Below are 26,006 nucleotides of genomic sequence, written 5' to 3' on the forward strand. Positions count from 1 at the left end.
GCCTCCCTGGGCCCCGAAGTGGACCTTCAGAGGCTTCAGGCTGCGGGTGGGCTTTCGCTTCCCCGAGGAGTCGCGCCCCCGGCCCCCGCGCCTGGCCGAAACTGCCCTGGCCCTCTGCAAACTTCCGAACGCCGCTCCTCAGGGACACGCCCCGGCTCAGGATGGGGAGCCCCACAGACCCGGGCAGACCATGAACGGTGGAAGGACCCCTGGAATCACGGGGCGCTCAGACCCTGCCCGAGTCCCCACGAGGGGGGCGTCCCCAGGCCTCGCGCTGACCCTCGGGGCGGCGACAGGACCCGGTCCTCTGCTCCCGTTGGCGGTGCGCCGCGTCTACAAGGCAACTCGCCGCGGGACAGATGGCGCCGGGTCCACGTGGGCCCCTGGCCCAGAAGGAGAGGCCCCGCCAGGCAGCGATTTCCTAACCAGGGCCGGGTGGGCCCACGGAGCGCCCTGGCCACGACCCACGACACCCGGCTTCGCCCCGGGTCCCGCCCCCACCTCCCCGCCCACCGGCGCGCTCTAGGACCCAGCGGCGCCCGCCCCTCCGCCCGGCGCGGGCGGGGCCACGTATTGTGACGTCACGCCGAGGCGGGGCCCGGCGCTTGGACAGACAGAAGGAGGGTGGACTGACCGCTGGGAGCCGCCAGCGCGGGTGAGTCCGGCGGGGTCAGTAGTGTGCGTGGACGCGAGCGCCGCGCTGGGCTGAGCGTCCACCCCGGGCCGGGCCCCCTGGGCAGTGTCTACCCTCTTCCCCCCTCCTCCCGTCCCTCCGACCCCCAGGCTGTGCGACCCCCTCCCCCGGAACTGAGCCCCCACCCCGAACTGAAAGTCCACCCCGGGCCGGCGACCCGGAGGAGGGGGTCGTGCCCCAGCCGCGAGCCCGGCGGTGCGCCCCCCATTGGGCGTGGAGGCCCGGCCCGAGTGCTTTACCGCTTTTCCTCTCTCGCCAGGCCCCGCGACGGAGGACGGCTCAGGGCAGCGGCGGCATGTGAGGGTGACAGCGCGCGCGCCGGGAGCCCGAGAGCGCGGAGCGCGCGTGGGCCAGGTGGACGTCAGCTTGCCGGCGGGGCCGCCGGGCGCTCGGGATGGACGCAGAAGGCTTGGGTTGGCTTTTGGTCCCGCTGCAGCAGCTGGTTTCCTGGGGGGCAGCTGGGGCCATGGTCTTCGGAGGGGTGGTGCCGTACATCCCGCAGTACAGGGACATCCGGAGGACTCAGAACGCCGAGGGCTTCTCGACCTACGTATGTCTGGTGCTCCTGGTGGCCAATATCTTACGAATCCTCTTCTGGTAGGTTGAGGGCTTTCTTACTGTGGGGTGCTCCCAGGGAGATGGCTTTCTCCTTTTCTGGGTGAGGCCGGGGGGGCGGAAGTGTCAGCACTTCCTGGGAAGGAGCTGGTGAAATGGATGAGACTTTTTCCCAGGGAAAATGGTGGGATTGAAGTGGAGAAGCTCACATAATCTGGGATCTGCGTCTTCATTTTCGGTGGCTCGTACATGTACTGGATGCTTGCCCAGGGCCTTTTCTGTGGTGCTGTGTTCTAGGACTGGGTCCATGCCCTTAGGAATTTGGGTGAGGTTTGGGGGTAGTGGAGAGAAAACGAAGGGAATTAATGAATACCGGTAACAGAAGGTGGTCAGCATAGGAAGGACAAACCACTGGCCAGTAAAGGCTCTCAGGAGGGAACCAGACAGGAAGGAGTGCTGTGGGGGTGGTCTGCCGTGAAGGGTGGTCCCTTCCTGCCTTCCGCCTTGTGTGTGCGGGTTTGTTTTTGTTTGTTTTTTTTAACAGTAAGTCAACTTTCTGGATAATACTTAAAAGACTTTTTTTTGCTCCTCTCAGACCAACTTCCTCTTATTATCATTTGCATTCTGGTCAGGAACTTGAAGTTAATTTTAACAGTTGTTGAAGCCAGACATAATTGGGAGGGTACACTTTCAGAGGAAGTGAAAAGAGGTCTCGCGGCCTCGCTGTAAGGCCAAAAAAGCCTGCAACTTTCCTTCCTTCTAGACGGTCCCAGGCCCCTCTGTGAGCACAGACAGGACAGCCTGGGACCGGGCAGCTGGCTCCTCCTTTTGCCTTTTTGGAGTAATCGTGCTTTCTTGCTAATTGAGTTTAAGTCAGCCTTACTGAGGCGTGATTTACAGGGAAGAAAGTCACCCGTTGCACGTGCGCAGTTTCATGAGTTTTGGCAGATGTCCCCTCTGCGGTCATCAGGGTGTGAGTCCCCTGAGTCCAGAAGTTCTCTGGTCCTTCACCTTCTGTCCACCTGGCCTAAGGCAGCCCTTGGTCACTCTCACTCTGTTTTTGCTCAGTCTGAGGTTTTAAAAGGTGAGCTGGTGAGTCGACCCCTTCTCCTGGAAGAATTTGTCACACCATGAGCCCTGTCTCTGGGCCAGTCCGCTTCTGAAGGAGGGGTCAGAGGGCGCTTATCTTTTAACTTGTTTAGCACAAGTTGAAAAAGTGCATTTGAAGACTCCTCCTTTCCCTGTGGCTGAGGATAGCACTCGGCCGCTGCAGCAAGACCCTCCCCTTCCCTCTCTCAGCTGCCCCTCACTAGGTAGGGTTGCACAGAAGCAGGTCCCAAGCTGTAATCGTGTGTGACACTGCTGTCAACCCTGAGCACCCTGGGTGTGGCCTCCGGAGCTCCCAGCCCAGGCCCGGGGCGGTAGGTCGGGAAGCAGCATTTCCTTTAGGCAGTGGCAAGTTTTCTCGGAGGAGTGGCGGAGGATTGGCTGAGGTTGCATTTCTTACGGGAAATAGTTCCTTTGAGAGGTCTTCCCCCCAGCCATGCTTATCATTCAGAATTGCAAAAAGAAAATAGGATATCTAATCTACCTCTAACTATCTGTTTTGGAGAAATCAGAAATTAAACCAGTTTCTTGAATGCCATCTCGTCAGTGCTTCTGGGTTTAACAAGCAAGCATTTGATGCGTTGGGACTGGGAGTTCTCTCTCCATTGTAGGGCCTGAGCCTTTGAGAAAGAAAGAGTCTTTGGTGGAATTCTGAACTTTGTGCACTGGCACATCTATTTCTGCACATCTGATTGCCCCTTTCGCACAGCATCAGCTGCGTGAGCTGTCCTGGGTCCCTCCGTGAGTTCAGTGGCTGCTGTGTGAACACACAGGGCTGCCCTCAGCCTGGATTCCAGAAGACTGTGGGACCCTATGGGAAGAAGGGAGGGCTGGCAGAGGTCTCTCCTCCAGGATCCCTCTGACCTGGGGTTGTGCTTTCCCTGTGTTTCACACCTGGCAGTACTTTGTAGTTCACGTGGTGAAGCCCAGCAGACAGGCCGGGCTCCGTCTACGACTTGTAACAAATACACGCGTCTCCTCCCACGTGGTCCCAAGGCCCCACTGCTCTGAGGGTGTTGCCTGTGCTTCCTTTCCTTCCTTTCTCTGGAGCCTCCAAAGCCCCTACTCCTGGGTCCCCTAGCAGCCCATTTGATTTAATAGGTTTTTCAGGGTTTCCCATGAGCCAGACGCTGGGCAGATGCTGCAGGGTTAACGCTTCAGCAGAAGTGCTGTATGGAACGTGCCAGACACGTGTATATGGGCGATGGGTGGTGGGGAGGGGGAGATCACCGGCTGGGAGCTGTGGTGGGCTCCGGGTGGGACGAGAGCAGTGATGGACTTGGAGGAAGTGAAGAGTACGTTTCCCAAAGCTGGCTGGGAATACAGTCTCCGGAACTCCAGTCTGCCTGGGAAGCCGCCCAGGGAAATGTGTGGTGTGAGGCATGTGAGAAGCTCTGCAGTCCTGGGGGTCGGGGGTGGGGTGGGGGAAGGCTGACCAAGCTGTAGAAACCCGGCGTTTCTGTACCTCACGGAACTCTAATGCCTTTATTTCTTGCGATTCTTCCCATCCTTTTGCAGAACCAGCATTGAGCAGATCATACAAAATGCTGACGTGCAGGATTTGGCCTTTGTGGTGTCGGAAGCCAGAGGGTGGAGTGATTCTGTAAATGAGAAGGGGAAGGAGGGGGCCAGGGTGCAAGGACGGTGCTGCAGGGCCATCTGACCCAGGGCCTGAGGCATTCACAGAGCTAGTTCTCCAGCCCCATCCCTATCTGATCAGAGATATGGTGACACTGTACCGGAGACGGAGAGACGTGGTGACATTGTATTGCAGGTGTAGTAAAATTGTATCGCAGATGTGGTGACACTGCACCAGAGGGCTAGTGACACTCTGCTACTCGAGAAGCCAGTCAGGGAAGTAGATACACAGCTTTTCTTCCAATCGAGCTTTTCTCTGCTACTTTGAAGACGCGTAGAAGGTGTTCCTTGTGGGAGCTTTTGCTCAGGCTCGGTGAGGCAGTGCACGTTCTCTGCCACGCGTCTCCCTGGGAGCGAGACATGTGCACTGCACCCGGGGACGGCGCCTCCACTGGCTGCTCCAAGCAGCAGGCCACACGCTCGTCTGCTGGGCTGTCCTGTCCTCTGCTGCAGACCAGGCTTTGCCAACTGCATTCTCAGGGCGGGGGAGGGAGAGGTGCCCCGTGACACCTCTGCCAGCACAGACTATTAGCGTTAAAGGCAGTAGTTTAAGTAACTTGACAAATGAAAAATAGTGCCTTTCTATTTTAATTGGCTTTTAAAAATCACTAATAATGTTGAGCTTTGTGTCATATTTGTTTTGTCCCTTGTGTATCTTCTGTGGAAAGTTGTGCTTTTTGAAATTTTCTGTCTTGTTCAGCTTGTCTTCACCCTAAAAGCAGTTTAATGTTCACTCTGCCCCCCTTACTTCACTGTAAATACTGAATTTACCTAGATTCGGTTTTCGGTGTGTGGTATAAGGGGAAGCACAAACCTTCATCCCTCGCCCCCCGGTTTTTCTAGTCACTCATTGTTTCTGTTGAAAATAATGGAAGTGGCCTTATTACATAAAGGCCCACATCCCGCGTCTTCAGCCTTGTCACTAACTGGAACTGAGCTTGGTCCCTAGACTGACTGACTTTTTGTGATGCCCGCCCGCTCGTCTCCCCAGCCTGGCGCGGAACCTGCTCTGTCTTCTCCTCTGGACTACCTGTTCATTAGTCAGCCCCCCGGGGTCAGTCAGGTAACCGGTGGGGACTAGTTCCTAGAACTGCTAGAAACGTCCTCAAGCAGCTGTAGGGTTGTGTCCGCACTTTACGGAAGAGATGAAGCCCGGAGGTGGTGGGGCACAGCGAGAAGGCCGGGGGGCAGCGTGCTCCCCAGAGCCAGCCTGTGGCGGAGCGCGTGTGTGGCCCCATCAGCCAGCTGTTAGGGACCCTCTCCTTGTAGGGGCGGGTGTGAGAGCGAGGCCAGGGGAGGTGGGCCGGGCTGTGTCTCCTGGTTTCCAGGAGGAGCTGGAGGTCAGACCGCCATCCAGGACCTCCCGACTGTGACCTGTCGGCCACTGACTCAGGCTGGGGAGGCCCCGTCAGGCCGCGCTGCAGCTGGTTCTAGCAGGATCTCGGCTCCGGAGCAGCCAGGCTGCTTTGAGGGTGCTCTGCCCGGGCCTCGCCGTAGAGGTGACACTTCTGCAGGCCAGTCCTGTGACGCTGGTGGCCACGTTTGAGACCCCAGCTGGTGTGCGGAGGGCAGTGCTGTGACCGGCCCCTGGGCCGGGGTCTTCTGATGGGCCCAGCGGTGCCACTCACTGGGCTGTGGCCGTGGCCTCCAGGAACTCTTGGCTGAGCTGCTGAAATGCTCAACACACTGGAGGAGAGTCAGCAGGAAGGCCCTGGGGCCGAGGGCTGGGAGGGCTGGGCGGGCTGGGGCTCGGAGAAGAGAGTGGACGTGGAGGCGTCCGTGCGGGCCAGCCAGGCCTGGTCGGGCATCAGGGCCTGAGGCTGGCAGTGCGGACCGCGCCCTGCCTGCCGTCTCCTCCTCTCTGGTGAGGGCTGGGTGGCCCGGCCCCCCACTGCTCTGCTCACACTGGGGGCCGTGCTGGCCTGCAGACCCCACTCCCCACGGCCAGGGGCCAGGGTCGCCGTCAGTCTCCAGACTCTGGAATGAGCCCTGGGGAGGCAGGTGTTCCAGCACCTGGGCTTCTCACCTGGCGGTGGCTGGGCCTCCGCAGGAGGGCGGCGGTCAGCTGGCCGGACTGGGGTTGGGGGTCAAGGGCAGGAGACCCACTCCCACCGGCCCTCGGCCCTGGGAGGGTCGCAGCGGCTCCCGGGGGGGCCTGCGGCACGTGGAGCAGCCTGCCCGTGACTCGGCTCTGGGGGGCGGTGGAGGCCCGGCCAGCGCCCCCCTGATGCCGCGGCCCCTCCCCCGCAGGTTCGGGAGGCGCTTTGAGGCGCCGCTGCTCTGGCAGAGCGTCGTCATGATCGTGACCATGCTGCTGATGCTGAAGCTCTGCACCGAGGTCCGCGTGGCCAACGAGCTGAACCTGAAACGCCGGGTCTTTGCAGGTTGGTGACCCGCAGCTTTGGGGATGAAGCCCAGCAACTCGACGAGCAAGGCTCGGCTGGAGCTCTCGGGGTGGGGGGCCTCCACCCAGTGCCACCCCAGCAGCGCTGGCTTCGCCAGGTGGCACGGTGTCTGTCGCGACGCCGGTGTTCGCAGTCAGCCAAGTGACACCGTATCGTGTGAAACTGGAACTCGGGCGAGTTACGACCTGTTCTTACCGTGTCCCTCGCCGTGGCCGTCGTCACGCGGGCCCCTCAGCTGGGGCAGGAGGGCGGCACTGCTGGTCTGTTTCTGCTCAGGCCGGAGCCAGATGTTTCCTGCAGAGGCGGTTTTCTCTCTGACCTTGTGTGTGGCTTGTGCACCAAACACAGCCTCTGTTTTTCCCGTCCCCTGTGGCTGAGTCAACCGGCATCTTTCTCACATACCTTGTTAGACATTCACCCGACGTCGTGCTCTGTGGGCCTCGGGTGGGCACGCGGGGTCCGCGAGCTCGGGCAGGCGAGCTCCGTGCTCAGCCCCTACAGCTTTTGGCTGGCTTGGAAGATAGAAGGTGCTCCTCCTGGTTTTGCCTTCTCCTTTGAAAATGTTTCTTTCGAGCCAGTGTTCTGTGTTCGACCGCGCAGGCTGGTGGGCTTCTCTGTGCAGGAGGGTTGAGGCCGTACTTCTGGTTTTTCTAATGACTGAGTCTAAGACCGCTCTCCCCTTCGACGTTGTCTGGGAATGTGGGTGTGTGCGATCTCAGCTACTGCTTAGAGAAGCGTTTTCTCTGGAGTTTGTTTAGTTCTGGGACTCCTGCAGACTTGAGGTCTTGCCCAGCTATTTTTTCCTTGGTGGTTATTTTCTCTCCCTTTGAGCGACTCCTCTCCTCTTGTGTAGCTTCTGTTTCTAGAGTGAGAGTGAGTGTGTGCTAACTTCAGTCTTTGTAGAAATGGGTCAGCCTCAGCTCCGATGAGGAGCCTGGATCAGTTAGGGTCACTGAGATGATAAAGAGGATCACCCGCCACTCTGTTTCCGGTGTGTTTTTGCTTTTTCTCTCCCGTTAACGCCATCCTCCGAGCTGTGACTCAGGAGATCCACCAGACGTGGTGCCGCTTGTACCGCTGCTCTTGCCTAGAAAGCAGGGCTCCTGGATCCTGGACCCCTCATGAGTTGAGGAGCTGGCTCTTAACTTTCTCTGAGTCGAGGGCTTTCTGCCCAAGCGGCTTCTGCCCCTGCCCTCTGTGGTCTGTGCCCTTTCGAGCCTCCCCTTTAATGGGTGCAGGATCTCACAGCCGAGTGCAGAGTGGGCCGCGTGGAGTGGTCAGTGGTGTGTCTTCACCCAGGGCGGGCGGAAGGCCTGGAGAGGACACCCGGTGCCCTGGTGGCGTAGTGGTCCTGCCCCTCAGGCTCTGCGGCGGGAGACCAGGCTTGTGACCTTGTTTGAAACTGTGCGTGGGTCGTGAAGGCGGAGGGTGCCAGATACAGCAGGTGTTGAGGCCTCTGGGTCACGCGGCAAACTTGGAGTTTAACGTTGGACATTTGATAGCAGCTCACGGTGATGGCCGGCCCTGGTGGAGGGAGGACTGTGCCTCCTGACCTCTGGGCCCCCTCCTGACCCCGGCCCTCCCCCACTGGGTCCCCTGTGGCCTCAGGGAGAGTCGTCTCCTAAGCTCCGCCCACACTGGCTGAGACTCTGAGCATTCAACACTTGAATCCAGATCGGTTTACATGTTTCCGTGTCTACTGTTTATGAGACACACAGGTCTCACCACCCCACTATGGGAAGCTTTTAATGAATGTGTGGGTTTATTTCCTTTCATTTGCCAGAAGTAGGCGGGTGGGCTGTGAAAAAGCCAAGCGGTTCGGGCCTGGAAGCTCTGAGAGCCCGTGGGCCGCTGTGCCGCGGCCCCCGTCTCTCCCCCCACCCTCCGTGGCAGGTGGCTGGCCTCCGCTTCCCGACGTGTCAGCCGAGGCCTCGGGACACAGACTTCTTGGGGAACTGACCATGCACATTACAGTAACTCTCCAGGAGAGTCTGGGGAGCTTTGTTTCACGGTTCTCATAGGATGGCCAGGCAGCCTAACAAAAAGCTTAAATATTTTCCAGCTATCTTTTATAGAGGTTTGCAGTTTTGAAGGTCACTAATTCTACTTGAAAGTTAAGGTTAAAGAAACGTAGATGGTGGTGAGGAGAAAAAGCAGGTTACTTAGAAAATTAAATATCTAATTTGTTATCTGAAGAGCTGCATGTGCTCATTGTAGACGTTTTAGGGAAGACAGGATATACAGTAGGAGTAAAAAGCCTTCCGTCCCACCACCCAGAGGTGACTACTTTGAACATTTTGTAGACGTTTTAGGGAAGACAGGATATACAGTAGGAGTAAAAAGCCTTCCGTCCCACCACCCGGAGGTGACTACTTTGAACATTTTGGTATAGTTTTCCATTTTTTTCTTTTTTCTTTGTTAGTCTCCTGTCACAAAATTGGGATCATTTTCAAAATTAGGATCAAACGTTTTCAAACCTCTCATTCCACTGGCAGCTTTTCCATGCCCTTGTGTGTAGTGGGGGCAGGGCCAGGGGTGTGGTCCCCCTCCTCGGGTTGTCCCAGGTGAAATGGCATCCACCGAGACCACGTGTTTCAGGGAGGAATTGGCTGGAGACACTAATATGCACCTGCTGTTTAACTGTGAACTAGGAGTGAAGTGTGGTGTCCGTCTCGAAGGTGCCGTGTTTTTCCTTTTTCGCTTTTTATTGTAGAGAATTTCAAGCACGTAGAAGTAGGGAGAGTAGCATAACGGAGCTCCGTGTGGCACCATAACCACCTCCAGACCCCGTTCACATCTTTCTCCTGCAGTTTCTGAAGCAAATCCTAGTTGTAGCCTCTTTATAGATAGTCTGTAACGTATCTCTAAAGAAATCGTCACCCATAAGAAATCAATGGTTCCTTATCATGAAACCACCATCTGTGTGTGAGTTTCCAGCTGTCTTGTCCGTTTCCTGGCTTTTTGGCCAGTTTGTTTCCTTAAATCAGGATCCAGCACACACTGTGATTGGCTGGTGTCTTTGTTGTTGATTGGTCTTTTTAATCTATAGGTTCTCCCTAACTCCCCCTTCTCCTTGGAACTTATCTGTTGTTGAAACGGGTCGTTTGCTGTGAGCTGAGTGCTGCCCGCCCAGCACAGGGTCAGCAGACCAGCAGCGGTGTTCAGAGCGAGTCAGGCCCACGGGAGCTGGACGGAATCAGGCTGCTGAACCAGGTCTGTCTGGGACGCCCTGCAGAGAACATTTTAAAAGATAACTGGACCCAGGTCTGGCCCTTTGTCTTTGCAGGACTGTTGCGTCCTTCCTCTGGGAGGTGTGGCTGTCAGCTGGCCCCTCTGGGTGGTGGCAGCCACCGGGGCCCAGGGCCCAGTCTTGACAGTCAGCCCCAGGCCACCAGCCCCAAGGCTCCGCCGTCTCAGCTTCTGTAGAGAAACTTCCCCACAAACGCTACTTGGTCTTCCGACGGTTTGATTTGTAAAGGAAGGCAGGTGAAGGCCTATATTTGCCTCTTTTCAAAATTGGTTCCCAGCACCTTGCAGCGATGAGCACGTTTGTTTGTACGTTATCCTGTGTTTCATGAGGTGGAAGCCCCTTTACCCACCTCTGGCCAGGGGGAGCCTCTGCCACCGGCTCTTTTTTTTTTTTTAATAAATTAATTAATTAATTTATTTTTGGCTGTGTTGGGTCTTCGTTTCTGTGCGAAGGCTTTCTCTAGTTGCGGCGAGCGGGGGCCACTCTTCATCACGGTGCGCGGGCCTCTCACTGTAGCGGCCTCTCTTGCTGCGGAGCACAGGCTCCAGTCGCGCAGGCTCAGTAGTTGTGGCGCACGGGCTTAGTTGCTCCGCGGCATGTGGGATCTTCCCGGACCAGGGCTCGAACCCGTGTCCCCTGCATTGGCAGGCAGATTCTCAACCACAGCGCCACCAGGGAAGCCCTGCCGCCGGCTCTTGATCTTTGACCTTTGGTCCTGTGGACCCCGGACACTGGTGCGACAAGATGCTCTGAGCTTGCTGTCCAGTTTCCTGCCCCAGACCTGCAGTCAGCCAGGTGTCCGAGGAGCCTGGTCTGGAGGTTTCCCAGGAGACAGAGTGCCCCCTCCCAGGCTGGCCCTTCACGGGGCCCTGGTCGGCTCTGATCTTCCCACTGCAGCCCAGGGACCCAAGAATAACAGAGCGTGGCGTCTCTACCAGGCACCTCCCTCATGGCTCCTGGCCAGGTTCCGTCATGAGGCCGGCCGACAGCGAGGCTGCTGAGAAGTTGTTTCCTCGGGGATCCTCAGGGCCACACGTTCCTCCCGCCAGATTCCCGTGTTGTACTGTCACTAAGAATAGTGCCTCCCAATGGGTGTGTCACCAACCGGCTGCAGGCGTGAATTCACCTGAGGTTTGCCCCACATCTCAGCACGGGGGTGGCATTGGCTGGGGAGGTGGACGGGAGGGGTGACTGCTGAAGGGGACAGGTTTCCTTGTGAGGTGATGCAAGTTCTAAAATACCGTAGCGGTGGTGGCTGCATCACACACCTGTGGGTGCCCTGTACACCGCTGGGAGAGTGGCTCTTTGATGGTGTGTAGTTACAGCTCAGTAAAGCTGTAAAAACACGCTGGGTGGGGAGGGTCACGTACCATCCTGAGACTGAAAGCTGAGGACGCCCCCTTCCCCAGGAAGATGTTTACCCGCAGACCGTCCTGCATTTTCAAGGGCTCCGTTGTGTCCTCGGGCATCAGGCTACGATCCTGCTTCAGTTCAGCCCGCTGCCCCGAAGCTGACACAGGGCCTCCTGTTCCCGTGTTGCCTGGGCCCCCGGTCCCCCTGTAGCCGCCATCCCTTCCACCACACACAGGCACCGTTGCCCCTGCGTAGTCTCTCCAAGGTGCCCCCAGCAGTGAGTCTCAAAGTGTGACAGGACTAAAGCCCCTGGGGCAGTTGAGGGCCTGCCTCTGGTCCACCCCGCAGCCTCCTCCTGGCCACAAGAGGCTGACTCTCCCGTCTCAGCTCCGCTGGAACTTCTGCCTTGTCATCTCGGATTCCTGTCTCTGGGGCTGCTCGACGAGTGACCCCAAAACTTGATGACGTGAAAGGACATTTTTGCTTCGGACTCCACAGTTGGGCTGTTTGCTCGAGCTCCTCTCTCACTGTCTCATTCGCTTTCTCTCTCTCTCTGTCTCTGTCTCTCCCTCACTGTCTCTCCCCCTTACCCCCTCTTTCTCTGTCTAGCTTTCTGTCTCTCGCTCTGTCTCTCCCTGTGTCTCTGTCTCTCTCTGTGTCTCTCTTTCACTCCTCTCTCTTGCTCTGTCTCTCCCTCTGTCTCTGTCTCTGTCTCTCACTGTCTCTCCCCCTTACCCCCTCTTGCTCTGTCTCTCCCTGTGTCTCTGTCTCTCTCTGTGTCTCTCTCTCTTTCACTCCTCTCTCTTGCTCTGTCTCTCCCTCTGTCTCTGTCTCTGTCTCTCACTGTCTCTCCCCCTTACCCCCTCTTGCTCTGTCTCTCCCTCTGTCTCTGTCTCTCTCTGTGTCTCTCTCTCTTTCACTCCTCTCTCATGTGTCTGGGTTGGTGCTGGCTGTTGGCCGGACCTCAGCCGGGCTCTGCTGGAACATCCCTGCGTGGCCTCCTCATGTGGCCTGGGCTTCCTCACAAGGCGGCGCTGAGTTTCAAGGGGAGAACCGGGTGGACGCTGTATCTTTTTAAAGATCTAGTCTTGGAACTCACACAGCATCACTTCTGAAGACCTGCAGTCTCAGGCCACCCATAGTCAAGGGGGCAAAGACCCGCCTCCTGGTGGGGGAGGGGAGGTTCTGAGGACAGTGTGGTTGTGTGTTTTTTTAAAGATTCAGTTATTATTTATTTATTTTTGGCTGCGTCGGGTCTTAGTTGCGGCACGCAGGATCTTCGTTGAGGCACGCGGGGGGATCTTTCGTTGCAGTGTGCGGGCTTCTCTCTAGTTGTGACGTGTGGGTTTTCTCTTCTCTAGTTGTGACACGCAGGCTCCAGGGCTTATGGGCTCTGTGGTTTGCAGCACGCAGGCTCTCCAGTTGTGGCACGTGGGCTTAGTTGCCCTGTGGCATGTGGGATCTTAGTTCCCTGACCAGGGATTGAACCCGTGTCCCCTGCGCTGTAAGGCGGATTCTCTACCGCTGGACCACCAGGGAAATCCCAGTGCAGTTGTTTTGGAACCTTCGTGCCTGGCGTGCAGTGTGTCCTCAGTACAGCTCTGTGGAAGCACATGATGGTTGAAAACATTTCTAGCGTCTCTCAGCTTCAGAGCCCACTTTCTTCCATCTGTCCTGTGCAAAGGTGTCTTTTCTAAAACGTAGATCTGATCATGTTGCTTTCCAGCCAAGGAACCTTAGGTAGCTTGGCGCAGTACAAAGGGATGTGACCTTCCCACCCAACTTACCCAGCCCTCTGCTTGCCGACCCCCAGCTCTGCACCCGCGCACTCTGTGTGTCTCCCAGCCATGCCCGGTGCTTCTGCATGTGCGAAGCTCTGCTTGTCAGCTCAGTGTGATCAAGCCTGGAGAGGAGAAGGGAAACGGTGTCTGAAACGCACAAGTAACTGAGTTGAGCGCTCTCTCCTACAGCCTCCCTCCTCTCCCCTCCTTCCCTCTTTTGATCTGTAGAGGAGGTGCCCATGAATGGTGAAATTGGTCTGAATCAAAGAAATAGAAGCAAAAAGCTGAGAGAATCTGACCAACTCTGAGGGGTCAGAACCCAGAAGGTCCAGGAGGGGGTGTTGGGGAGAGGGGTGGGGTGAGGAGAGGAGACTGCAATTTGTGTTGGTTTATAAACCACTCCCCCTGCCCGGACCCTCCAGCTCCTCCCGGTCTAGGCAGCAAGTCTGGTGTTTGCTTTTAGTTGATTACATGCAAAATTTCCATTTTGGGGTAGAGTGAACATGGCCTGGGGCAGGTGGCACACGACCTTTGGTCTTGCCTCTGCTTTCTGACCTCAGTGACTCTTCTCTTTAACTACTGTCCATCCCAAGCCCCACCTGCAGGTGGAACCCAGCTGGAGGTGCTCTGTCTTCAGGGCCTCTGGTCGGTAGGTCAGTCGGTCATTGTCCTGGGGTGGCCCAGACTAGGGAGGTCTCAGGTGGGGTGGGGTGCTCGGAGGGGCAAGATACCTGGCAGTTGAATTGTCGCACAGTGGGTCAGGTACTCCTTCCTGGGCCACAGTGGAGACAGCTGCCAGACCTGCTCCCTGACTGGGTGTGATGTCCGAGGGCGGTCAAGTTCACGTGCTGAGCTAGCTCTCCGTTTATGGCGGGAGTCCTGTTGAGTGTCCTCTGAAAACAGCTCTATTGAGCAAGCTTCTGGAGAGTTTGGACCCTGAGACAACTACCTTGCAACCAGGGCTTGCGTACAGATGAGTTCCCAGGGGAAAGTAGAAGGAGGGTCTGCTGTATCTCTGTCAGCACCTCTGACCTTAGAAATTAAATGAAAATGAGGTGGCTTTTCATTTTTTTCCCTCTGTCCCAAGCACTTATTTGGAGGAGGGTAGGTTTGGAGAAAAATGGTTCAGAAAGTGTATTTCCTAATGCACAGAAACTAAAAGCTCGCTGTCTTCCTGTTCCATTGTTTTTTGTTTTTTTTTAAAGAAATACAACAAGGACTTACCAGTGTTAAAACCAGTCTGTTTTTGTCTCTTCTTCCTTCCTGTTTTCTCTCTCTCTGTCTTTAAATGTAGCTGCAGATAATAAAGATGAAGCCAGAGCCCCCCCCAGGCGGTCATATCTGGGTAGGTACCACGCTGCATGAGCCCCCCCCAGGCGGTCATATCTGGGTAGGTACCACGCTGCATGAGCCCCCCCAGGCGGTCACATCTGGGTAGGTACCACGCTGCATGAGCCCCCCCAGGCGGTCACATCTGGGTAGGTACCACGCTGCATGAACCCCCCCCAGGCGGTCACATCTGGGTAGGTACCACGCTGCATGAGCCCCCCCAGGCGGTCACATCTGGGTAGGTACCACGCTGCATGAGCCCCCCCCAGGTGGTCACATCTGGGTAGGTACCACGTTGCATGAGCTTCCTCCTCTGCAGCTCGTCCCTCTCTGTCTCTGCTCCCATCTGTGCCGCATCCTCACCTTGCATGCACATCATCCACCCAGTGTGGCCAAGGCTCCAGCCAGCCAACCAGCCACACCTGCTGTTTTTGAGCATGAAGTAGCTCCTAGAAACCTGCCCATTTCCTGCGTGTGTGGGAGCGGGGAGAGGGAGGGAGGGGCATGGAGAGGTAGAAAGAAAGAGAAATGATCAGAACACAAGTTTTGGAATTCTTTCGTTAAATTTATTCCAAAGTATTTTATTCTTTTTGATTCTATGGTAAATGGAATTGTTCTCTTGATTTCACTTTGGTTTGCTCATTGTTTCTTTGTAGAAATAAAATTGATTTTCACAAATTGATCTTGTGTCCTGCAACTTTGCAGAACTCATTTATTCTAATCATTTTTTAGTGGATATTTGAGGCTTTTCTATATGCAAGATTCTGTTACCCGCAGATAGAGGTAGTGTTACTCCTTCTTCTCCGATCTGGATGCGTTTCATTTCTCTTTCTTGCCTAATAGCCCTGTGGCCAGACGTGGGAGAGCAGGTGTGCTTGTCTTGTTCCTGATTGTAATGAGAGGGCATTTAGTCCTTGACCATTAAGTATGATGCGAGCTGTGGATTTTACAGAGATGCCCTTTATCAGGTTAAGCAAGTGCCCTTCTGTTCTGAGTTTGTTGAGTTTTTCCATCATGAAAGGATATTTAAGTTTGTCAAATGCTTTTTGTGTCTGTTGAGATGATCGTGTGGTTTTGTCCTTTATTCTGCTTTTACAGTGTATTACATTGATGGATTTTTGTATGCTGGACCAACCTTGCATTCTCGGGATAAATCTCATCTGATCATGATGTATAATCCTTTTTATAAGTTGCTAGATTCTGTTTGCTAGTATTAGGTGGAGGATTTTTGTGTCCATATTCGTAAGAAATATTGGTCTCTTTTTTTCTTTCTTCTTGTGATGACTGGTTTTAATATCAGGATAGAACTGGCTTTATAAAGTAAGTTAGGAATGGGAAGTGTTCCTTCCTCTTCTATTTTTTTTAATTTTAAGACTTTGCTATCAATTTCTTATTAATTAAAATGTTTTAATTGAAATATATTTGACATATAACATTATGTAAGTTAAATGTGTGTATGTTAATTTGATACATGTATATGCTGTGATATGATAGCCATGGAGTGATAATGAACACCTCTATTGTGTTACATAATTATCTTTTTTTTTTTAGTAGTTGGAATAATTACTTTTAGTCTCTTAGCAAGTTTGATGATTATAATTCAGTGTTGTTATCTGTATTCAGTCTACTGTGCATTAGATCTGTGGGGCTTATTTACTGCTTGTTGCAAGTTCACCGATTCTTTTAAATGTTTGGTACAATTATCCAGTGAAACTCTCTGGGCCTGGGCGTTTTGTGGGAAGTTTTAAAAGTACTAATTCAGTCTTTTACTTGTTATAGATCTATTCTGATTTTCTATTTCTTCCTGAGTTAGTTTCAATAGAAGTTCTTTCTTGGAATTTGTCCATTTAATCTGTTATTTAATTTGTTGGCATATAATTGTTCTTGGTATTCCCTTATAATCTTTTCGACTTCTGTAAAGTTGGTGGTAATGATCTTTCTTTAATTCTTGACTTTAGTAATTTGACTCTCCTCCCTTTCTCTCTCCTTGTTTTGGTTCTTCCAGCTCAAGGTTTGTCCATTTAATTGGGTTTTTTTCCCCAAAGAGCCAACTTCTGGTTTTGTTGATTTTTCTCTATTGTTTTTCTAGTCCCTATTTATTTCCACTGTAGTATTTATTATTTCTTTCCTTCTGCTTATTTTGGGTTTAGTTTGCTTTTTTTTTTAGTTTAAGATAGAATTAATTTACTGATGAGGTATTTCTTCTTTTTTTTAAATTGATGTATAGTTGATCTTCTTTTTAAATATAGCATTTACAGCCATAATTTCCTTGTAAGGAATGCATTAGCTGCATCCTGTAAGTTTTGGTATGTTGTGTTTTTGTTTGCATTTTGGTCTTAAAATATTTTTAAATTTCCTTCAGGATTTCTTCTTTGACTCATTTGTTATTTTTGAGTTTGTTGTTTAATTTCCACATATTTGTGAATCCCCCAAATTTCCATCTGTTATTGATTTTTAATTTAATTCCATTGTAGTTGGAGAACATATTTTGTATTATTCCAGTCATTTTATTTTATTTTATATTTTAAAAAAATGTATTTATTTTTGGCCGCATTGGGTCTTTGTTGCTGCTTGCGGGCTTTCTCTAGTTGGGGCGAGCGTGGGCTACTCTTTGTTGTGGCACGCGGGCGTCTCATTGCAGTGGCTTCTCTTGTTGTGAAGCACAGGCTCTAGACATGTCGGCTTCAGTAGTTGTGGCACGCGGGCTCTAGAGCGTGGGCTCAGTAGTTGTGGCGCATGGGCTTAGTTGCTCCTCAGCATGTGGGATCTTCCTGGACCAGGGATCGAACCTGTGTCCCCTGCATTGGCAGGTGGATTCTTAACCACTGCACCACCAGGGAAGTCCCTATTCCAGTCATTTAAAATTGAGGCTTGTTTGATGGCCTGGCTGATGGTCTCTCTTAGAGAACGTTCCATGTGCACTTCAGGACGATGTATATTCTGCTGTTGTCAGGTGGAGGTGGAGGGGTGTCTGTTAGGTTTGTAGTGTGGTCAGGTCTCCTCTTCCCTTTTTCCTCTGTCTAGTTGTTATGTCCGTTACTAAAAGTGTGTATTGAAATCTTCAGCTACCTTTAGATTATTTGTTTCTCTTTTCACTTCTGTCAGTTTTTGCTTTTTATATTTTGGGGCACTGTTGTTAGGTGCATATGTTTATCGTTTTATACTGATAGATTGGCCCTTTTATCATTATAAAATTTTCCTTCATTTCTAGTGACTTTTTGTTTTAAAGTCAATTTTTTTCTGATAGTAGTGTAGCTACTGAAGATCTCCTATGATTGCTGTTTGTATGGCATATCTTTTTCCACTTTGCTTTTGACTTCTTTGTATCTTTGAATCTAAAGTACGTCTCCTGTGGACGGCATATAGTGGATCATTGAAAAAAACTCATTCTGGCAATTCTGCCCTTTGATTGGATTGTTTAATTCATTCACATTGAATGTTATTGTGATATGTTTAGATTCACACCTGCCATTTCAGTTTCTGTTTTCTATCCTCATGTCTACCCTAACCCCCAACTGTTCCTTCTTTACTGCTTTCTTTTGTATTAAGTGAACATTTTCTAGTGTAATATTTTAATTCCTTTAATGAGCCTTAAATATATATATAGACACACATACATATGTGTGTGTGTGTGTGTGTATACTACATTATATCACATTATATTATATTATATTATGTTATTTTCTTGGTGGTTGCTCTAAGGCTTATGATATGCATCTTACCAGAATCTACTTCAGACTTATACTAACTTAATTATTTAATCAGTTAAGAGAGGAAAGGAGAAGAACTATGCACATATACTGTCTTTTATAATTACCTGCATAATTACCTTTACCTATACTTTTTGTTTTTCTCAAGTGGATTATAATTATTGTCTGATGTCTCTCTCTTTCATCATGAAGAACTTATTTTTTGTATTCCCTGTAAGATGGGTCTGCTAACAAGAAATTCTCCCAGTTCTTTTTTATCTGGAAATGTCTCTATTTTGCCCTTGTTTTAAAAAAAAAATTTTGCAGGAATTCCCTGGTGGTCCAGTGGTTAGGACTCCACGATCTCGTTGTTGAGGGCCCGGGTTCAGTCCCTGGTTGGGGAACTAAGATCCCACAAGCTGTGCAGCCAGGATAAAAAAATAAAGTTTGCTGGATGTAAGAATCTTGGTTGACAGTTTCTTTGCTGCATTTCAAATATGTTACTCATTATCTCTTGCTGATTTCTTTCTTTTTTTTTTAAGTTAATTTATTTTTAAAATTTTGGGCTGCATTGGGTCTTCGTTGGTGCACATGGGTTTTCTCTAGTTGCGGTGAGCAGGGGCTATTCTCAGTTGCGGTACGTGGGCTTCTCATTGTGGTGTCTTCTCTTGATGCAGAGCACGGGCTCTAGGCACGCGGGCTTCAGTAGCTGTGGCACGCGGGCTCAGTAGTTGTGGCTCGAGTGTTCCAGAGCGTGGGCTCAGTAGTTGTGGCGCACAGGCTTAGTTGCTCTGCAGCATGTGGGACCTTCCCAGACCAGGGCTGGAACCCTTGTCCCCTACATTGGCAGGCGATGCTTAACCACTGCACCACCAGGGAAGTCCCTGATTTCTTTCTTCTTTTTTTATTTTTTGGCTGTGCCACTCGAATTGCGGGATCTTAGTTCCCTGACCAGGGATTGAACCCAGGCCCTTGGCAGTGAAAGCATGGAGTCCTACCCACTGGACCGCCAGGGAATTCCCTCTCTTGCTGTCTTTTTCTTTGGCATTCAACATTTAGACTGTGGTATTCCGTGAGGGTGTAGTTCTCTTTGTACTTACCCTTTTTGGAACTTGTTAAGCTTCTTGGGTGTGTAGACTGATATTTTCATCAAATCTGGGAAGTTTTCGGTCATTATTTCTTAGGCTGTTTTCCTCTCCTTTCTCCTCTCTTCAGTGCACCCGTCACACACATGTTGGTGCACTGACTATTATTCTGTGTGTCTCTGAGGCTCTGTTCAATTTTCTGAATTCCATTTTCTCATTCTTCTTCAGATGCATGATCTCTATTGACCTGTGTTCAAGTTTGCTGAATCTTCCGCTAGCTCAGCTCTATTGTTGAGCCCCTTATTGTGCTTTTTTTTTTTTTTACCTCAGTTACTGGACTTTGCAACTCCAGAATTTGGCTCTTTTTAGTAATTTCTACCTCTTTATTGCTATTCTCTGTTTGATGAGACATTGTCAGTATACGTCTTCCTTTCATTCTTCATGTACGGTTTCCTTTAGTTCTTTGGACCTATTTGTAATGGCTGCTTTGAAGTCTTTTCTGCTGAGTCCAATGGTTCTGTCCCTTCAAAAGCAATGTTTCCTTTTCTTTCTTCTTCTGTGTATGGGCCACTTTCCATACATACTTTGTTGAAAACTGGCTGTTTGAGGTAAAATACTGCAGCAACTCTGGACGCTGACCCCACCCTGCTTGGGGGCCTGTTTGGTGTCTGTGTGTTTAGTGACTTGGCTGGATGGCTGCCCTCTTAGAGTCCCTCCCCCGCCAGGCTGGCTGTGGACCTGCTGTCTTTGACTCTCCTTGTCCCCCCTGTTAAGCTGCTCCGGGGTCTGCCACCACTGATTAACAACTGATTGCTCTGTTGGTTTTGATAACGGCCTAGGCCACGCAGCAGCGCTCTAAGGTCTGATCCAGTTAAAGTCAGGCAGGGGTGGCCTGAGGCCCGCCTTTGACAGTTGCTGTGTCCAGGAGGGCCGCTCTTGCTGTCTTTCTGATAAACCTTCAGCTTCCCCTCAGTTGCCCTCCGACAGGTTACCTATTGTGTTTGTCTGTGCCCTTAGGCTTGAGCCTGTTCCAAGCAAGGTACCCCTCTGGGGGGAGCGGTGGAGCGCTCTGTTCTCACCCCTCCACTTCCAGGGCAGACCCTCTGAACCCTTGCTCTGGAGCTGGAGGCCGGGCAGCGGTGGCCCTTGTTGGGGTGACTGCAGTGCTTTAAGTGCAGGCACTGGGGGTTGTAGCCCCTGGTATTTCCCGGCTTCCCCTCCAGTTGTGGGACCTCCACCCCATGAGCGCACTGAGGCAGGAGGGATATTCTGTACCTGCTGCTCCTGGGGGCTGCGGGGAGGGGCCCCTCTGGGCTGCCCCCACCTGGGGTGATGCTGTCATCACTCGGGGGCAGGGCAGGAAGCAGGCCACGTCCAGGCTCTTTTCCCAAATAGTTGCCTCTCGGTTCCAGAGACTCACACCAGGGGGTGGAGAACCTCACGCCCCTTTCCTGGACGGCCCGTCCCCTCGGCTGCGTTTCACCCGACGGAAGCCCTGCTGCCGAATTACAGAGGGTGTTTCGGGCCAGGAGGGCACTAGCTTTTCCGTGTTTCTTTACTTACGGGTGAACTCAGGGCACTTGAGCATCTCTGTGGGTTTACCGTCACGTGGGCGCTCTGGAAGGTCCGCCTTACCGGAAGGCCATGTCCTCTCTTCCCTTTGAGCAGTAGCCTTAAAGCTTCACTTTTAAAGTGAAGCTGCTGTCTTGATTTGGGGAAAACGATTTATCCCAGTCTGCCTGGGTCAGGGCCTTTCTGGCGCTCGTCCAGCTGGGTACAGCCATGTGGGTGCCGCGGTTCAGCACAGAGCTGGTTCGGTCAACCAGTGACCAGCTCGCTGGGCAGCCTGGCAGAGCAGGGAGCACAGGCCGTCAGCCTCTGGCCTCTCTCGTTGTCCGAGCAGAAGCTAGCAGTGGGGCCTGGAGGTGTGAGGGGACACGACGAAAAGCCTCTTGCAGCCAGGAGCCAGGAAGGCCAACCAACCAGCACCCACGGGGGGCTCACCCTGCCCGGGGCCGCCTTGGGACGTGATGAGCTCACCTCCCAGGTAGCACTTTTGAATGAGGGGTGTGTCCCCTCTCAGTGGTCAGTCCTGCCCAGCTAGGGGGTCGGTGGGGCCTTCGGCTGGGTCTCTGCGTCTCTGGGCCGTGGCCTGCCTGCTTTGGACGAGGACATATGGAATGAAAGGTGGGTTCGAAACGTGAGCCAGGCTCTGTAGGCTGAGAGGGCATTTATACTTGTGCACCAGATCGCTGGCTACCCTTGCTGAGTCCTGTGTCGTCCCTGGTCATTTGGATAAAGTGAAGCTGGGGGCCAGGAAGGGTCCGCACCTGGGTGGGCTTCCCTCCAGGTCAGCCCCTATCTGGAGCCCAGCCGGGCCGTGCCCTGGGCCTTCTCAGATGGCCCTGTGCTCCCATGGGGGCTGGCACACCTTCTTTCTTTGCTGGAGGGTGAGCCCTGGACATGGGCTCGGAGGTCAGGGCTGCGTCCCAGGACCCAGCGGGCACTTCAGAGTCATAAAAACAGGTGAATGAGACAGCGGTGGGGTTAAGAGCCAGGTTTCAGTTTGAACCAGGGCTTTGAAGGGATGGAAGGTTGGCACGTGAGGGTCTTCTGAGAAAGGGGCCATCCCGAGGGTGGCCTTGTCCCCGGGAGTGGGGCGCGTGGGGAGCCCCCTTGGTGGTGTCCCCGCCCCGGGGCTCGCGCGTTCTCCCCACGGGGCCGGGGCCGGAGCGCACGGGGCCCTCCGGCGGTCACTCGTGTCTTCCCGGGAGCGGGTCGCACGGGGGCGCGCGCGGGCCGCCAGGCCAGGATTGAGCGTCGGTTGCTGCGGAGCCGTAACTGCCCGTGGTTAATAGGGTCTCGGCTTTAATGGGAGGGGCGGGCCCCGGGCTGTGGGCGGGACGGGTCCGGGCCCCCTTGGCGGGCCCGGGAGGCGGTGGTGCCGGTTGTGCCGGTTTTCCATGGCCTTGGACGGCGACGCGAGGAGCGGACCCGACAGCCCAGTCCGGTGGCAGCAAACCGGCCTCGGCGTCAGCCGTGCTGCCGGCCAGGCCCAGGCGTCCGGGGTCAGAGGGCAGTGCCCACAGCGTCCCCAGAAGCCTCCTTCCTCTTTGAAATGTGACCTCACGATTTGAGAGGACCAAGTTGTTGCATTGAGATAGGTGAGCGGTTTGTGTATTTTAAAAAAACCAACTCCGTGGAGGTACAGTTTACATACAGCGGAGCCCCACTTGGAGGGAGTGCGCTCTAGAAAAGTCGCTGGGGGCGCAGGGGGCTCCTGGGCCGGCCGGCTGGTGCGTGTCCCTCGCAGGTACCCGGTGAGGACCCGCGATCCTGCCTGGGGAGGGCCCCGTGTGCCGGCCGGAGCAGAGGCCCAGGAAGGGCTGCCCGGACACGGCTGCAGGTTGCGTGCGGCGGTACCTGGGGTGTCTGCGCGCTGTTCCTGCTTTTCTCTCGCTAAGGAAAGCACCAGGCTGAGTGCGGCGACCCAGGTCGGCTCCGTGGCGCAGCGGCTTCTGTGTCTGGAGCCGCATTCAGAAACCTCCCTGGGTCTCTGCTCTTCTCACCGGTGGCCGGTCTACACCCTCTTAGGCCAGATGTCTTCCATATTCGTTTGGAGCATAAAAACACAATCCGTTAAGAAACCGAGTCTTTCTTGCCACTAGGACACAGTCTCCTGGTGCAGATTCTCCAAATGGTAAATCACGTCTTAACCCAGAAGTGATGGGACTGAACAAGGAAGGGATGGATTTGTGGATCCAGGGAAGCCTCAGACCTTCTGAGTAACATTTCAGTAATTGGGAAGCTTCAGGGATGTGCTCTTCGCCATCAGGTGTCTCTGGAGGCAGGTAGGGAGCAGCTGAGCTGGATGCATCTGAGGCCACACGCGGCTCGGCCCCCAGTCCTGGGCACCTCCCTTCAGCTCTCAACGCCTTGCCTTCAAGTCTTGCCTTTTTGTCTGGAAACCCCCACATCCCGGGAGGAAGCATATCCTGCCTGAGTTTGGGGCTCGCTGCGGAAATGGTGACGGGGTGCAGTTTATGTTAACACCTCCAGTTCCTCGGGCCTCCTCCTGGCGGTGTTCTGCCCGCGTTCCTGTTCTCTGAGCACCGTCTGCTCACGCCTGCGCCTGCACTTGACAGTCCCCGGCACAGCAGGGGGCGGGGGCCCCAGGGAGGAAGGTGTGGCTCCTTTTGAGGAGTCGGGGTGCCCGCCCTCCCCTGTCCCTGGGCTAGCACCACTTTTTCTGAAAGGGAATCCAGACCTCCCTCGTTTCTTAGCTTATTTTTTTAAATTATTAATGAGAAAATCTTCTGACATAGGAATCCCTAAAGAAGTAGAAAAAATGTTTGGTCGCATCTGATTACAGATCAGGAATCTACGTTTTATTAAGCCTTCTGTGTTCCTCTAACTTTTTCTGACTAAACTCTGCAAATTTCATTTCATGCTTTCTATATCTACCCAGTGGTATCTTCAGCTGACGTTTTTCCTTATATAATTCCTACTTTTTTCTCCCTACTGCTTGATTTAATTCACCGCAACACATCAGTTACAGTTGATGGGTAGATGGGTCGCTAAATGGATTTTAAGTTGTCCAGGATTCCAACGACAGCACCTAAAACTTGAAGTTTACAAGAACTATTTTTAATTTCAGCATTACAAAATATATTTACTAAAGTGGGTATTTACGTCTGTATCTCTCTATGAAAAGCAAATCATATATATGAAAAACTTTATTACACATTAAAATTTATTTTTAAGATATAATTTACATACCATAAAACTTACCCTGAAAATTTTTAAAGTTGAGGTAAAAGTGGCACAAAGTAATCCATTTTAGCCGTTTGAAAGTATACAATTCAGGGCTTTTAGTGCATTCACAGTGTTGTGCAATCATCGCCACTGTCTAATTACAGGACGTTTCTATCACCCCAGAAAGAGACCCCACACCTCCCAATTTCCTTACGCCAAGCCCTGTCAACCACTCAACTGTTCTGCCTGTTTTGGACACTTCACATCAGGGAATAATACAATATGTGCCTTTGTGTCTGGATTCTTTCACTCAGCATAATTGTTTTAAAATTTGTCCAGGTTGTAGAGTATATCAATAGTTCATTCCTTTTTATTGTTGAGTTATATGGTTGCGCTACAATTTGTGTGTTTATTAACTGGTTGATGGAAATTTGGGTCGTTTCCAGTTTTTGACTGTTACAGATGAAACTGCTGTGAATGAACCCTTGCGTACAGGTCTCTGTATGAACATATGCTTTCTTTTCTCTTGGGTGTATACCTAGGAGTGGACTGGCTGGATCATGTGGTAAGTGTACGTTTAATTTTTTAAGAAACTGTTGCACTGGCTTCCGAAGTTCTGCACCATTTTGCATTCCCACCAGCAGTGTGCGAATTCCAGTTGCTTTGCATCCTCATCAATACTTTGTATGGACCTTTTTAAAAAAAATTTTTAGCCATTCAGATAGGTATGGGGTGGCATTTCATCGTTGTCTTAACTTGCATTTCACTAATGATGTCGAGCATCTTTTCATGTGCTTGTCACCCTTATATCTTCATTGGTGAAGTATCCAAATCTGTCAATTTAAAAATTGTTCTTATTGAATTTTGAGTTTTTCATGTTTGGATACAGGTGTTTTTATCAGATACATGGTTTGCAGTATTTTCTCCCAGTCTGTGGTTTGTCTTTTCATTCTTTTAGTGGTTTCTTTTGACAAGCAGAAGTTTTAAATTTTTATGAAGCCCAGTTTATCAGTTTGTTCTTCTATCGGTTATGCTTTTAGTGTCAGGTTTAAGGCATCTTTGTCAAACTCAAGGGCACAAAGGTTTCTCCCTATTTTTTTTTTTCCTGGTGGTTTTGCAGTTTTAGGTTTTAAATTTAGATCTGTGATCTAATTATCTGTCAGTTAATTTTTGTTCACAGTGTGAGGTATGGCTCCAACGTTATTGTTTTTGCATATGGATGTCCAAAGACCGTCTTTTTTCCCCACTAAATCACCTTTGCATCTTTGTCAGAAATCAGCTGTCTGTGTGTGGGGTCCTTTTCTGGACTCTGCTCTGTCGTATTGATTTATTTCTCAATTCCCGTGCCAGCACCGCACTGTCCTGATCGCTGTGGCTTTTTTGGTGCCGAGTCTTGGAATCAGGTAGTGTCAGTCCTCCAACTTGGTTCTCTGTTCTACGTGCTTTGCATTTCTATATGAATTTTAGAATCCATTTGTCATTTTCTACAAAAAGCACGGTAGGATTTTGATTGGGATTATCTTGAATCTATAGATTGATTTGGGGAGAATTGACATCTTTATGATTGTGCCGAAAGTGTTAACACAGGAGGCTTGGGACTGCTGTCCTTAGGAAAGCCCGCTTGCCAAGTTGGCCCCTGGCTGATGTCTGGGAACTTGGAGTTTGGCATACTTCCCGTCATTCTCAACTGATGAGAGGGGCTTTCTGTGCTTCAGCTGTCTGGACACCTGCTTTCCTTCTGGAAGTCTGGGATTTTGGTGTGTGCTAGGCAGAGGGTATCTACGTGACCAGCCCCCAGTAAAAGCTCTGGGCACCGAGTCCTTAATGAGCTGCCCTGGTCATCGTCCGTTGCTGGAGGAATCAAGCTCATCCGAGGGAGGGTCCTGGGAGAGGCTCCCGGGAGCTCACACCTGGAGTTCTCCAGACGCCGCCCCATCTGCCCTTCCCTTTGTGGATTTTGCTTTATATCCTGTGGTACAATAATCACGGCTGTGGCTCTGGAGGCGTGCTGGGTGACTCCTCCTGAAAGATCATCGGACCTGGGGATGGTCTTGGAGACTCGTGACACAGCAGTGTTGAGACGCCAGCGCAGAAACACCGTGTAGGTGTCCACTTATGTCTGCTTTCATTTCCCTCAGCAATGTTTTGTAGTTTTCAGTGTGCCCATCTTGCACATTGTCAGATTTATCCCTAAGTATTTCATATTTTTCATTACCGTATCATGTATGGTATTGTTTATTAAGTCTCAGTTTCTGATTGTTCACTGCTGGTGTGTAGAAATGCAATTTACTTTTGTATGTTGATCTGATAGCCTGCAACCTTGCTGAACTCATTTATTCATTCTAAGGGATTTTAGTGGGTTCCT

General features: G+C 52.1%; 1 protein-coding gene across 3 annotated transcripts in view; it reads left to right on the forward strand.

Moving 5' to 3' along the window:
• Positions 1-1,088: 1,088 nt before the first annotated feature.
• The window catches only part of SLC66A2 (solute carrier family 66 member 2), a 44,368-nt gene continuing 19,450 nt past the window's right edge, over positions 1,089-26,006 (forward strand). For 2 of the 3 annotated variants that reach the window (XM_065890049.1, XM_065890050.1), the window contains exons 1-2: positions 1,089-1,291; positions 6,245-6,378. In XM_065890049.1, coding sequence (XP_065746121.1) covers positions 1,089-1,291; positions 6,245-6,378 — 337 coding nt within the window. Of the gene's footprint in view, positions 1,292-6,244; positions 6,379-14,077; positions 14,129-26,006 lie in introns of all 3 variants that reach the window. The other variant, XM_065890047.1, reaches the window with a different exon arrangement.

Source organism: Phocoena phocoena, chromosome 13 (genome assembly GCF_963924675.1).
Source record: "Phocoena phocoena chromosome 13, mPhoPho1.1, whole genome shotgun sequence".
NCBI lineage: Eukaryota > Metazoa > Chordata > Mammalia > Artiodactyla > Phocoenidae > Phocoena > Phocoena phocoena.